This window comes from Hemitrygon akajei, chromosome 2 (genome assembly GCF_048418815.1).
Source record: "Hemitrygon akajei chromosome 2, sHemAka1.3, whole genome shotgun sequence".
Classification (NCBI taxonomy): domain Eukaryota; kingdom Metazoa; phylum Chordata; class Chondrichthyes; order Myliobatiformes; family Dasyatidae; genus Hemitrygon; species Hemitrygon akajei.
The window spans coordinates 188,125,327-188,140,156 of record NC_133125.1 but is presented as its reverse complement, the minus strand read 5'-3'; the positions used below and the strand labels follow the sequence as shown (position 1 = coordinate 188,140,156).

Genomic DNA, 14,830 nt, shown 5'->3' with positions numbered 1-14,830 from the left:
CCTGATTTAATCCGAGCCTGACCATGGAACAAGTTACAATGACCCCCACCACCCAGCAACCCCTGATTTAATCCGAGCCTGACCATGGGACAAGTTACAATGACCCCCACCACCCAGCAACCCCTGATTTAATCCGAGCCTGACAATGGGACAAGTTACAATGACCCCCACCACCCAGCAACCCCTGATTTAATCCGAGCCTGACCATGGGACAAGTTACAATGACCCCCACCACCCAGCAACCCCTGATTTAATCCGAGCCTGACCATGGGACAAGTTACAATGACCCCCACCACCCAGCAACCCCTGATTTAATCCGAGCCTGACCATGGGACAAGTTACAATGACCCCCACCACCCAGCAACCCCTGATTTAATCCGAGCCTGACCATGGGACAAGTTACAATGACCCCCACCACCCAGCAACCCCTGATTTAATCCGAGACTGACCATCGGACAAGTTACAATGACCCCCACCACCCAGCAACCCCTGATTTAATCCGAGCCTGACCATGGAACAAGTTACAATGACCCCCACCACCCAGCAACCCCTGATTTAATCCGACCCTGACCATGGGACGATACAATGACCCCCACCACCCAGCAACCCCTGATTTAATCCGAGCCTGACCATGGGACAAGTTACAATGACCCCCACCACCCAGCAACCCCCGATTTAATCCCAGCCTGACCATGGGACAAGTTACAATGACCCCCACCACCCAGCAACCCCTGATTTAATCCCAGCCTGACCATGGGACAAGTTACAATGACCCCCACCACCCAGCAACCCCTGATTTAATCCGAGCCTGACCATGGGACAAGTTACAATGACCCCCACCACCCAGCAACCCCTGATTTAATCCGAGCCTGACCATGGGACAAGTTACAATGACCCCCACCACCCAGCAACCCCTGATTTAATCCGAGCCTGACCATGGGAGAAGTTACAATGACCCCCACCACCCAGCAACCCCTGATTTAATCCGAGCCTGACCATGGGACAAGTTACAATGACCCCCACCACCCAGCAACCCCTGATTTAATCCGAGCCTGACCATGGGACAAGTTACAATGACCCCCACCACCCAGCAACCCCTGATTTAATCCGAGCCTGACCATGGGACAAGTTACAATGACCCCCACCACCCAGCAACCCCTGATTTAATCCGAGCCTAACCATGGGACAAGTTACAATGACCCCCACCACCCAGCAACCCCTGATTTAATCCGAGCCTGACCATGGGACAAGTTACAATGACCCCCACCACCCAGCAACCCCTGATTTAATCCGAGCCTAACCATGGGACAAGTTACAATGACCCCCACCACCCAGCAACCCCTGATTTAATCCGAGCCTGACCATGGGAGAAGTTACAATGACCCCCACCACCCAGCAACTCCTGATTTAATCCGAGCCTGACCATGGGACAAGTTACAATGACCCCCACCACCCAGCAACCCCTGATTTAATCCGAGCCTGACCATAGGACAATTACAATGACCCCCACCACCCAGCAACCCCTGATTTAATCCGAGCCTGACCATGGAACAAGTTACAATGACCCCCACCACCCAGCAACCCCTGATTTAATCCGAGCCTGACCATGGGACAAGTTACAATGACCCCCACCACCCAGCAACCACTGATTTAATCCGAGCCTGACCATGGGACAAGTTACAATGACCCCCACCACCCAGCAACCCCTGATTTAATCCGAGCCTGACCATGGGACAAGTTACAATGACCCCCACCACCCAGCAACCCCTGATTTAATCCGAGCCTAACCATGGGACAAGTTACAATGACCCCCACCACCCAGCAACCCCTGATTTAATCCGAGCCTGACCATGGGACAAGTTACAATGACCCCCACCACCCAGCAACCCCTGATTTAATCGGAGCCTGACCATGGGACAAGTTACAATGACCCCCACCACCCAGCAACCCCTGATTTAATCCGAGCCTAACCATGGGACAAGTTACAATGACCCCCACCACCCAGCAACCCCTGATTTAATCCGAGCCTGACCATGGAACAAGTTACAATGACCCCCACCACCCAGCAACCCCTGATTTAATCCGAGCCTGACCATGGGACAAGTTACAATGACCCCCACCACCCAGCAACCCCTGATTTAATCCGAGCCTGACCATGGGACAAGTTACAATGACCTCCACCACCCAGCAACCCCTGATTTAATCCGAGCCTAACCATGGGACAAGTTACAATGACCCCCACCACCCAGCAACCCCTGATTTAATCCGAGCCTGACCATGGGACAAGTTACAATGACCCCCACCACCCAGCAACCCCTGATTTAATCCGAGCCTAACCATGGGACAAGTTACAATGACCCCCACCACCCAGCAACCCCTGATTTAATCCGAGCCTGACCATGGGACAAGTTACAATGACCCCCACCACCCAGCAACCCCTGATTTAATCCGAGCCTGACCATGGAACAAGTTACAATGACCCCCACCACCCAGCAACCCCTGATTTAATCCGAGCCTGACCATGGGACAAGTTACAATGACCCCCACCACCCAGCAACCCCTGATTTAATCCGAGCCTGACCATGGGACAAGTTACAATGACCCCCACCACCCAGCAACCCCTGATTTAATCCGAGCCTGACCATGGAACAAGTTACAATGACCCCCACCACCCAGCAACCCCTGATTTAATCCGAGCCTGACCATGGGACAAGTTACAATGACCCCCACCACCCAGCAACCCCTGATTTAATCCGAGCCTGACCATGGGACAAGTTACAATGACCCCCACCACCCAGCAACCCCTGATTTAATCCCAGCCTGACCATGGGACAAGTTACAATGACCCCCACCACCCAGCAACCCCTGATTTAATCCGAGCCTGACCATGGGACAAGTTACAATGACCCCCACCACCCAGCAACCCCTGATTTAATCCGAGCCTAACCATGGGACAAGTTACAATGACCCCCACCACCCAGCAACCCCTGATTTAATCCGAGCCTGACCATGGGACAAGTTACAATGACCCCCACCACCCAGCAACCCCTGATTTAATCCGAGCCTGACCATAGGACAATTACAATGACCCCCACCACCCAGCAACCCCTGATTTAATCCGAGCCTGACCATGGACCAAGTTACAATGACCCCCACCACCCAGCAACCCCTGATTTAATCCGAGCCTGACCATGGGACAAGTTACAATGACCCCCACCACCCAGCAACCCCTGATTTAATCCGAGCCTGACCATGGGACAAGTTACAATGACCCCCACCACCCAGCAACCCCTGATTTAATCCGAGCCTGACCATGGGACAAGTTACAATGACCCCCACCACCCAGCAACCCCTGATTTAATCCGAGCCTGACCATGGGACAAGTTACAATGACCCCCACCACCCAGCAACCCCTGATTTAATCCGAGCCTGACCATGGGACAAGTTACAATGACCCCCACCACCCAGCAACCCCTGATTTAATCCGAGCCTGACCATGGAACAAGTTACAATGACCCCCACCACCCAGCAACCCCTGATTTAATCCGAGGCTGACCATGGGACAAGTTACAATGACCCCCACCACCCAGCAACCCCTGATTTAATCCGAGCCTGACCATGGGACAAGTTACAATGACCCCCACCACCCAGCAACCCCTGATTTAATCGGAGCCTGACCATGGGACAAGTTACAATGACCCCCACCACCCAGCAACCCCTGATTTAATCCGAGCCTGACCATGGGAGAAGTTACAATGACCCCCACCACCCAGCAACCCCTGATTTAATCCGAGCCTGACCATGGAACAAGTTACAATGACCCCCACCACCCAGCAACCCCTGATTTAATCCGAGCCTGACCATGGGACAAGTTACAATGACCCCCACCACCCAGCAACCCCTGATTTAATCCGAGCCTGACCATAGGACAATTACAATGACCCCCACCTCCCAGCAACCCCTGATTTAATCCGAGCCTGACCATAGGACAATTACAATGACCCCCACCACCCAGCAACCCCTGATTTAATCCGAGCCTGACCATAGGACAATTACAATGACCCCCACCACCCAGCAACCCCTGATTTAATCCGAGCCTGACCATGGAACAAGTTACAATGACCCCCACCACCCAGCAACCCCTGATTTAATCCGAGCCTGACCATGGGACAAGTTACAATGACCCCCACCACCCAGCAACCCCTGATTTAATCCGAGCCTGACCATGGGACAAGTTACAATGACCCCCACCACCCAGCAACCCCTGATTTAATCCGAGCCTGACCATGGGACAAGTTACAATGACCCCCACCACCCAGCAACCCCTGATTTAATCCGAGCCTGACCATGGGACAAGTTACAATGACCCCCACCACCCAGCAACCCCTGATTTAATCTGAGCCTGACCATGGGACAAGTTACAATGACCCCCACCACCCAGCAACCCCTGATTTAATCGGAGCCTGACCATGGGACAAGTTACAATGACCCCCACCACCCAGCAACCCCTGATTTAATCCGAGCCTGACCATGGGAGAAGTTACAATGACCCCCACCACCCAGCAACCCCTGATTTAATCCGAGCCTGACCATGGAACAAGTTACAATGACCCCCACCACCCAGCAACCCCTGATTTAATCCGAGCCTGACCATGGGACAAGTTACAATGACCCCCACCACCCAGCAACCCCTGATTTAATCCGAGCCTGACCATGGGACAAGTTACAATGACCCCCACCACCCAGCAACCCCTGATTTAATCCGAGCCTAACCATGGGACAAGTTACAATGACCCCCACCACCCAGCAACCCCTGATTTAATCCGAGCCTGACCATGGGACAAGTTACAATGACCCCCACCACCCAGCAACCCCTGATTTAATCCGAGCCTGACCATGGGACAAGTTACAATGACCCCCACCACCCAGCAACCCCTGATTTAATCCGAGCCTGACCATGGGACAAGTTACAATGACCCCCACCACCCAGCAACCCCTGATTTAATCCGAGCCTAACCATGGGACAAGTTACAATGACCCCCACCACCCAGCAACCCCTGATTTAATCCGAGCCTGTCCATGGGACAAGTTACAATGACCCCCACCACCCAGCAACCCCTGATTTAATCCGAGCCTGTCCATGGGACAAGTTACAATGACCCCCACCACCCAGCAACCCCTGATTTAATCCGAGCCTGACCATGGGACAAGTTACAATGACCCCCACCACCCAGCAACCCCTGATTTAATCCGAGCCTGACCATGGGACAAGTTACAATGACCCCCACCATGCAGCAACCCCTGATTTAATCCGAGCCTGACCATGGGACAAGTTACAATGACCCCCACCACCCAGCAACCCCTGATTTAATCCGAGCCTGACCATGGGACAAGTTACAATGACCCCCACCACCCAGCAACTCCTGATTTAATCCGAGCCTGACCATGGGACAAGTTACAATTACCCCCACCACCCAGCAACCCCTGATTTAATCCGAGCCTGACCATGGGACAAGTTACAATGACCCCCACCACCCAGCAACCCCTGATTTAATCCGAGCCTGACCATGGGACAAGTTACAATTACCCCCACCACCCAGCAACCCCTGATTTAATCCGAGCCTGACCATGGGACAAGTTACAATGACCCCCACCACCCAGCAACCCCTGATTTAATCCCAGCCTGACCATGGGACAAGTTACAATGACCCCCACCACCCAGCAACCCCTGATTTAATCCGAGCCTGACCATGGGACAAGTTACAATGACCCCCACCACCCAGAAACCCCTGATTTAATCCGAGCCTGACCATAGGACAATTACAATGACCCCCACCACCCAGCAACCCCTGATTTAATCCGAGCCTGACCATGGAACAAGTTACAATGACCCCCACCACCCAGCAACTCCTGATTTAATCCGAGCCTGACCATGGGACAAGTTACAATGACCCCCACCACCCAGCAACCCCTGATTTAATCCGAGCCTGACCATAGGACAATTACAATGACCCCCACCACCCAGCAACCCCTGATTTAATCCGAGCCTGACCATGGGACAAGTTACAATGACCCCCACCACCCAGCAACCCCTGATTTAATCCGAGCCTGACCATAGGACAATTACAATGACCCCCACCACCCAGCAACCCCTGATTTAATCCGAGCCTGACCATGGAACAAGTTACAATGACCCCCACCACCCAGCAACCCCTGATTTAATCCGAGCCTGACCATGGAACAAGTTACAATGACCCCCACCACCCAGCAACCCCTGATTTAATCCGAGCCTGACCATGGAACAAGTTACAATGACCCCCACCACCCAGCAACTCCTGATTTAATGCAAACCTGACCATGGGACAAGTTACAATGACCCCCACCACCCAGCAACCCCTGATTTAATCCGAGCCTGACCATAGGACAATTACAATGACCCCCACCACCCAGCAACCCCTGATTTAATCCGAGCCTGACCATAGGACAATTACAATGACCCCCACCACCCAGCAACCCCTGATTTAATCCGAGCCTGACCATGGGACAAGTTACAATGACCCCCACCACCCAGCAACCCCTGATTTAATCCGAGCCTGACCATGGGACAAGTTACAATGACCCCCACCACCCAGCAACTCCTGATTTAATGCAAACCTGACCATGGGACAAGTTACAATGACCCCCCACCACCCAGCAACCCCTGATTTAATCCGAGCCTGACCATGGGACAAGTTACAATGACCCCCACCACCCAGCAACCCCTGATTTAATCCGAGCCTGACCATGGGACAAGTTACAATGACCCCCACCACCCAGCAACCCCTGATTTAATCCGAGCCTGACCATAGGACAATTACAATGACCCCCACCACCCAGCAACCCCTGATTTAATACGAGCCTGACCATAGGACAATTACAATGACCCCCACCACCCAGCAACCCCTGATTTAATCCGAGCCTGACCATGGAACAAGTTACAATGACCCCCACCACCCAGCAACCCCTGATTTAATCCGAGCCTGACCATGGGACAAGTTACAATGACCCCCACCACCCAGCAACCCCTGATTTAATCCGAGCCTGACCATGGGACAAGTTACAATGACCCCCACCACCCAGCAACCCCTGATTTAATCTGAGCCTGACCATGGGACAAGTTACAATGACCCCCACCACCCAGCAACCCCTGATTTAATCGGAGCCTGACCATGGGACAAGTTACAATGACCCCCACCACCCAGCAACCCCTGATTTAATCCGAGCCTGACCATGGGAGAAGTTACAATGACCCCCACCACCCAGCAACCCCTGATTTAATCCGAGCCTGACCATGGAACAAGTTACAATGACCCCCACCACCCAGCAACCCCTGATTTAATCCGAGCCTGACCATGGGACAAGTTACAATGACCCCCACCACCCAGCAACCCCTGATTTAATCCGAGCCTGACCATGGGACAAGTTACAATGACCCCCACCACCCAGCAACCCCTGATTTAATCCGAGCCTAACCATGGGACAAGTTACAATGACCCCCACCACCCAGCAACCCCTGATTTAATCCGAGCCTGACCATGGGACAAGTTACAATGACCCCCACCACCCAGCAACCCCTGATTTAATCCGAGCCTGACCATGGGACAAGTTACAATGACCCCCACCACCCAGCAACCCCTGATTTAATCCGAGCCTAACCATGGGACAAGTTACAATGACCCCCACCACCCAGCAACCCCTGATTTAATCCGAGCCTAACCATGGGACAAGTTACAATGACCCCCACCACCCAGCAACCCCTGATTTAATCCGAGCCTGTCCATGGGACAAGTTACAATGACCCCCACCACCCAGCAACCCCTGATTTAATCCGAGCCTGACCATGGGACAAGTTACAATGACCCCCACCACCCAGCAACCCCTGATTTAATCCGAGCCTGACCATGGGACAAGTTACAATGACCCCCACCACCCAGCAACCCCTGATTTAATCCGAGCCTGACCATGGGACAAGTTACAATGACCCCCACCACCCAGCAACCCCTGATTTAATCCGAGCCTGACCATGGGACAAGTTACAATGACCCCCACCACCCAGCAACCCCTGATTTAATCTGAGCCTGACCATGGGACAAGTTACAATGACCCCCACCACCCAGCAACCCCTGATTTAATCCGAGCCTGACCATGGGAGAAGTTACAATGACCCCCACCACCCAGCAACCCCTGATTTAATCCGAGCCTGACCATGGAACAAGTTACAATGACCCCCACCACCCAGCAACCCCTGATTTAATCCGAGCCTGACCATGGGACAAGTTACAATGACCCCCACCACCCAGCAACCCCTGATTTAATCCGAGCCTGACCATGGGACAAGTTACAATGACCCCCACCACCCAGCAACCCCTGATTTAATCCGAGCCTAACCATGGGACAAGTTACAATGACCCCCACCACCCAGCAACCCCTGATTTAATCCGAGCCTGACCATGGGACAAGTTACAATGACCCCCACCACCCAGCAACCCCTGATTTAATCCGAGCCTGACCATGGGACAAGTTACAATGACCCCCACCACCCAGCAACCCCTGATTTAATCCGAGCCTAACCATGGGACAAGTTACAATGACCCCCACCACCCAGCAACCCCTGATTTAATCCGAGCCTAACCATGGGACAAGTTACAATGACCCCCACCACCCAGCAACCCCTGATTTAATCCCAGCCTGACCATGGGACAAGTTACAATGACCCCCACCACCCAGCAACCCCTGATTTAATCCGAGCCTGACCATGGGACAAGTTACAATGACCCCCACCACCCAGAAACCCCTGATTTAATCCGAGCCTGACCATAGGACAATTACAATGACCCCCACCACCCAGCAACCCCTGATTTAATCCGAGCCTGACCATGGAACAAGTTACAATGACCCCCACCACCCAGCAACCCCTGATTTAATCCGAGCCTGACCATGGGACAAGTTACAATGACCCCCACCACCCAGCAACCCCTGATTTAATCCGAGCCTGACCATGGGACAAGTTACAATGACCCCCACCACCCAGCAACCCCTGATTTAATCCGAGCCTGACCATGGGACAAGTTACAATGACCCCCACCACCCAGCAACCCCTGATTTAATCCGAGCCTGACCATAGGACAATTACAATGACCCCCACCACCCAGCAACCCCTGATTTAATCCGAGCCTGACCATGGAACAAGTTACAATGACCCCCACCACCCAGCAACCCCTGATTTAATCCGAGCCTGACCATGGGACAAGTTACAATGACCCCCACCACCCAGCAACCCCTGATTTAATCCGAGCCTGACCATGGGACAAGTTACAATGACCCCCACCACCCAGCAACCCCTGATTTAATCCGAGCCTAACCATGGGACAAGTTACAATGACCCCCACCACCCAGCAACCCCTGATTTAATCCGAGCCTGACCATGGGACAAGTTACAATGACCCCCACCACCCAGCAACCCCTGATTTAATCCGAGCCTAACCATGGGACAAGTTACAATGACCCCCACCACCCAGCAACCCCTGATTTAATCCGAGCCTGACCATGGGACAAGTTACAATGACCCCCACCACCCAGGAATCCCTGATTTAATCCGAGCCTGACCATGGGGCAAGTTACAATGACCCCCACCACCCAGCAACCCCTGATTTAATCCGAGCCTGACCATGGGACAAGTTGTAATGACCAATTAACCTGCCAACCGTTACGGGTTTGGACTGTGAAACTGGAGAACCCAGAGGAAATCCACACGGTCACAGGGAGAACGTACAAACTCCTCACAGGCAGTGACGGGACATGAACCCGGGTCACTGGTACTGTAAACCGTTGTGCTAACCACTATGCTACCGTACCGTCCATGCAGAAAACCACGCTGGGTCTCCCTGATTAGTCCTCACCTTTCCGAATGAATGTCGATCCTGTCTCTCAGAATCCCCTCCATTAATGAACCCACCTCTGACGTTAGGCTCACTGGTGTGTACTTCCCTGGCTTTTCCCTAGAGTCGATCTTCAGTAAATGTTCAAAATTAGTCTCCCTCCAGTCTTCTGGCCCCTCACCCGTAGTTATCGATGACACACAAATCTCCAAAAGGGCCTCTCAATTTCTTCCTGAGCTTCTCACAATGTCCTGGGATACACTTGATCAGGACCTGGGGATTTATCGACCTTTCTGCATTTTAGGACCTGCAGCACATTTGCTTCTGTAATGTGGTAGAAAATGAGGTCGATCATCTTCTGTAACACGGGGGAATTGAGGGCCCTGTGGAACTGGCACAGAGAGGAGTTGAGCCCTGGGACTGAGAAATGATGACGGGGAGGTTTTGAAGGATACGGACCAAATGCAGGTAAATAGACTGGGAGGTGATCTGACAGAAATATATAAGGTTATGATGGGTTAGATTGAGCAGAGGAGAAGGGGAGTGATGAGACAGGAGTCTGAAGTGACTGTGGACTGAAGATTGGTGAAAGATGGCAGGCACGACGCTCCGGGTAGCGGAAGGGTGGGGAGTGTGGACTGTGGAGTGGGAGACACTGGGAAGTGAAACCAACACCAACACAGTGAAAGTTTTGATCGCTAGTCGGAGCGGGGTTGCGGGGATAGTTGGGAGATGGGAAGGTGGGAGACAGCTGTGGGAGGGTGAGAAACAGGAGCACAAAGGCCAACCTGTACTGGAATCTGATCAGTAAAGGAGGTTCCACTCTATCCGCCCAAAGGGGAACTTCCCAGTGGCCAAACATTTTAATTCCCATTCCAAAATGTCGGTCCGTGGCCGCCTCTTGCGCCAAGATGAGGCCATCCTCAGGATGGAGGAGAACACCTTGTATTCTGCCTGGGTAGCCTCTGACCTGATGGCATGAATATTGATTTCTTCTTCAGGTAAAATTTTTCTCATCCCCTCCCCTCTTCTTCTATTCCCCACTCTGGCTTTTAACCTCTTCTCACCTCCCTATCACTACTCCCTGGGTCCCCTCCTCCCCTTTCTCTTATGGTCCACTCTCCTCTCCGATCAGATTCCTTCCTCTCCAGCCCTTTAGCATTCCCACCCCCCTGGCTTCACCTATCACCTTCTCGCTAGCCTCTCTCCCCACTCCCCACCTTTTTATTCCGGCATCTCCCCCCCACTTCAATTTTAGTCCTGAAGAAGGATCACAGCCCAAAACATCAACTGTTTATTCATTACAATAGATGCTGCCTGACCTGCTGCGTTCCTCCAGCATTTTGTGTGTGTTGATTTGGATTTCCAGCATCTGCAGACTTTTTCCTGTTTATGACAATGGGAACCATTAGGGGAGAGATGAATGGCAGATGGAACCAGGACCAGATGGGGGAGGGGTGGAAAGCCTGTGGTGAACTGTGTGTGTAGATGGAAACAGAAGGTGAAGGGGGATGAATATGGGTGACACGTGTGAATTGTTCAAATAGAAACCATTCACTGTGTCTGAAGAGAATGGTAACCTCCAGGTTACTGAGGGGTTTAACAATGTGCAATGTTGAGACTCTGACTACAATCTGCTGAACCTTCTTGTGAATGTGTGTGATGGAGATTTGCCAGACCAGTTATGCTGTGTCCACCAGTGTTAATGCTGATTGGTGTGTCCGGGCTCAGTCTTAATGTGGTGGTTTGATAACAACAGTGAGACTGGCGAGTCCAGCAGGGGGCAGAGCTGAGTCAATCAGACTGCGGTCACGGACAGGTCAGACAGGGTGAGTGGCTCGAAGGACTGGTGTATTTTTCTGACAATCCCTGTCACCACAGTGATACCAGATTTTATCCACTTTAATGACATTAATAGAATATTAATTCCAGAGCTACCATGTCAGGATTCAAACCCGTGCATTGGCTTGTTTGTCCAGTGCAAATGGGAACAGGATGCAGTGATTCGACCAGTGAATTGTTTGTATATTTGCCCCTGGTTTGGTGTGTTCAAGGGTCTGACATCTCCAGCTGACCATGTGGCAGTGATGCCTCCCGGCAGGTGGGGTTGGTGCCGGAATGAATCTGTATGTTTTACCTCGATTAATGCCGTCAAACGCTTCTCCCAATGCTGTGTCGAACAAATAGGGGTGATAGAATTTTTCAACCAGCAGGGCACCGTCTGTCACTGACAATGTCTTGTCATTATCGCCAATCCTGTAAATATTATACATCTGGTTATAAACTGAACATCAGTGATATTTGAACTATTTTACAAATCCACACAGAGTTTCGGTCAAGACCATGTCCTACCTCCTCTTCCGACGAGCTTCCTCCTGAAATAAATCAAACACAGATCTCAATTGACTGAGACTGACCATCGGCATCCGAACAGCAGGAATCTGAGACAAGTTATTACAAGCTGCTGAAAATTCTCACTTAACTCTCTCCCACTGAAACGAATGGAGAAAGAGGAGAACCACGGGAGAAAGTAGAAGGAATGTTTATGAAATTTATACCATAACTGAGAGGATGGAACTTGCAGGAGAGATTGGACAGGTTGTGTATTTTTATCTGGATATGATGTCAGGGAGGATCAGATGGAGGAATTTAAACCTCTGAATGGATTTGATGGGATGGGAGTGGAGAAAATATTTCTCCTTGTCTGAGACCAATAGTCAAAGATAAAGCATCAGTTAGTTGTTAATAAATCCCACAAGAAATGAGGTGAAGAGAATATCAGAAACACACTCACAGCCTATGACTGTAACTGGGTGTTACTCTGAGTATCGGGGATATTATACGTGGGAATCACAGAAACGACCACCAGCTCAGTGCTCTGATCAGGGTAACTCATTCCCGAGAAGGTTGCAGACTGTCCTGTGATGTACAGATGTTGTGGGAGGCCGGTTTGGGACAATGACAATTCTGAACAGTCAGGACGTCCACATGGTGGAAATCAGTTTCCAGCTACACTATTTGAGATAAATTACATCATATTGTGACTGGGCACTTTTACAGATCCAAACTTAAATCGCTCACCATGAGGAATGTGATATTTTCTTGTTGATCCATCCGTTCCTGTAACTTTGTGATTTCCTCCTGGATGGAACTTAAATTCTCTTGAATCTTTCGAAGATTTTTCTCCATTGGATTCAGAGTCCTCTCCTCTTCTTCCCTGAGATCTCGCAGTGCACGCTGCTCTTTTTCAGTGAGAACCCGGCGCAGTTCAGCAAAATGGGATGTGATCTGGGACTGAAGACTGTGTGTCTGTTCCTGTCAAATGAAAGGAGAGGCTAGTTTACTATTTGAGGCTATTTTTTGTATTTCCTTCTGACATGGAAGGTAACCATTCAGCCCATTAAAGTCTATGCTGGTTCTCAGAACAATCCCCTCCATCACATTCCCCCGCATCTCCCTGAAACATATACTCCGTCTCTGACCCACTAACCCCGACCTGAATCACAGACCACCCAACGTCACAAGGTTAATTACAGTCGCCAATTTACCGTTCAACCATGCAATGTCGGCTAAAGGAAGGTACTGGATACAGGGAGAACATGCAAACTCCACGCAGACAGCTCCAGGGGTCAGGATCGATCCCAGGTTACTGGGGCTGCGATGCTCTGCTATTCTGCATTAAAGGGAACAAAACTACACAGCGAATTTGTAAATTCTGTTCAGGAGCCTCACCTGAACTCCAGAAATCTTCTCTTTCTGTTGTTGCTCCATTTCCTCGAAGTCCGATTTCTTTTTAGTGAGAGAGTCTAAGGAAGATTTAACCCGACCCTGGGAATCAGAGAGTAAAGACATTAGACCAAAATATGCAACTAAGTAAATAGCTGATCAAAAGCTGGTTAGTTTTACCTTGTAGATTTCAATGGCTTCGTTAACCAGCATGAAGTTGTGAGACTTGTGTTCCCGCGCAGTCGCACAGATCAGGCATATCAGTGTCTCGTCCATCTCACAAAACAGCTTCAGTTCTTCCCCATGTTTCTCGCAGTGAAGTTTACTTTCCTCCTCTTTCGGATTCAGGTTTAGTTTTCGAGCTTTCTCAGACAGATTTGCCAAGGCCCGATTGACCCTGAGGGTGCGGTCCGCAATCTCCTCTCTACATTCCGGGCAGCGGTTTCTCTGCTCCCTTTCCCAACACCGTGTGATGCAGGAGCGGCAGTAGTTGTGTCCACACTCCAGTATAACCGGATCGGTGAAGAAATCCAGGCAGATGGGACAAATTACCTCCTCGGTTAAACTCTCGACCTGTCCTTTCGAAGCCATGTTAACTCCCGATACTTCCCGGTTCAGGGTCCTTTCACTTCCAGGGAGCTGCTGAACGCCTGCGGTACCGCGGCTGTCCACCAGGGGCGCTGCAGTCTGGGGAATGAATGTTCATTTTCAGTGAAGCAGGAATCGTGTTCATTTCCACAGCAGCGATCAGAAACACATTAAACAAGTCTAACATAGATAAAGCCGGAGAGAAGAGCTTGGTTCAGTCTACGGCAGAACTGAAAGGGCAAGTCCTGAAAAGAGAGACACAAGGGACTGTAAATGCAAGAGTCTGGAAGGAACTAAGCGAGTCAGACATCATTTGTGGAGAAAAATAGACAGAAGATATTCCGGGTTGAGACAGTCCAGACGAAGGTTCTCTACGCGAAATGTCAATTGCCCATTTCTCTCCACAGTTGCTGCCTGACCCTCGGTGTTCCTCCAAAAGCACGTTTCGTTTAGCTGGAGGACTAAAGAGAGACTGAGGTGTAAAAACAGTGAATAATGTAAATTTATAGCAACTATTAAATCAGTTAATGGTATGGGACACGGGATGTGGAGGGAATCTGCTGTGAGGAGACTGATGCTGTGCCGATGACAAAGATGTG

The 14,830-nt window shown here is 51.1% G+C and overlaps 1 protein-coding gene across 1 annotated transcript in view; it reads right to left on the bottom strand.

Moving 5' to 3' along the window:
- Positions 1-14,272, bottom strand: part of LOC140719203 (zinc-binding protein A33-like) — a 28,099-nt gene extending 13,827 nt beyond the window's left edge. Inside the window, exons 1-5 of the mRNA XM_073033646.1 lie at positions 13,824-14,272; positions 13,650-13,745; positions 12,999-13,232; positions 12,270-12,292; positions 12,055-12,173 (exon numbers count right to left, since the gene is read on the bottom strand). Coding sequence (XP_072889747.1) covers positions 12,055-12,173; positions 12,270-12,292; positions 12,999-13,232; positions 13,650-13,745; positions 13,824-14,234 — 883 coding nt within the window. The 5' untranslated portion in view covers positions 14,235-14,272. The remainder of the gene's footprint in view (positions 1-12,054; positions 12,174-12,269; positions 12,293-12,998; positions 13,233-13,649; positions 13,746-13,823) is intronic.
- Positions 14,273-14,830: the final 558 nt, after the last annotated feature.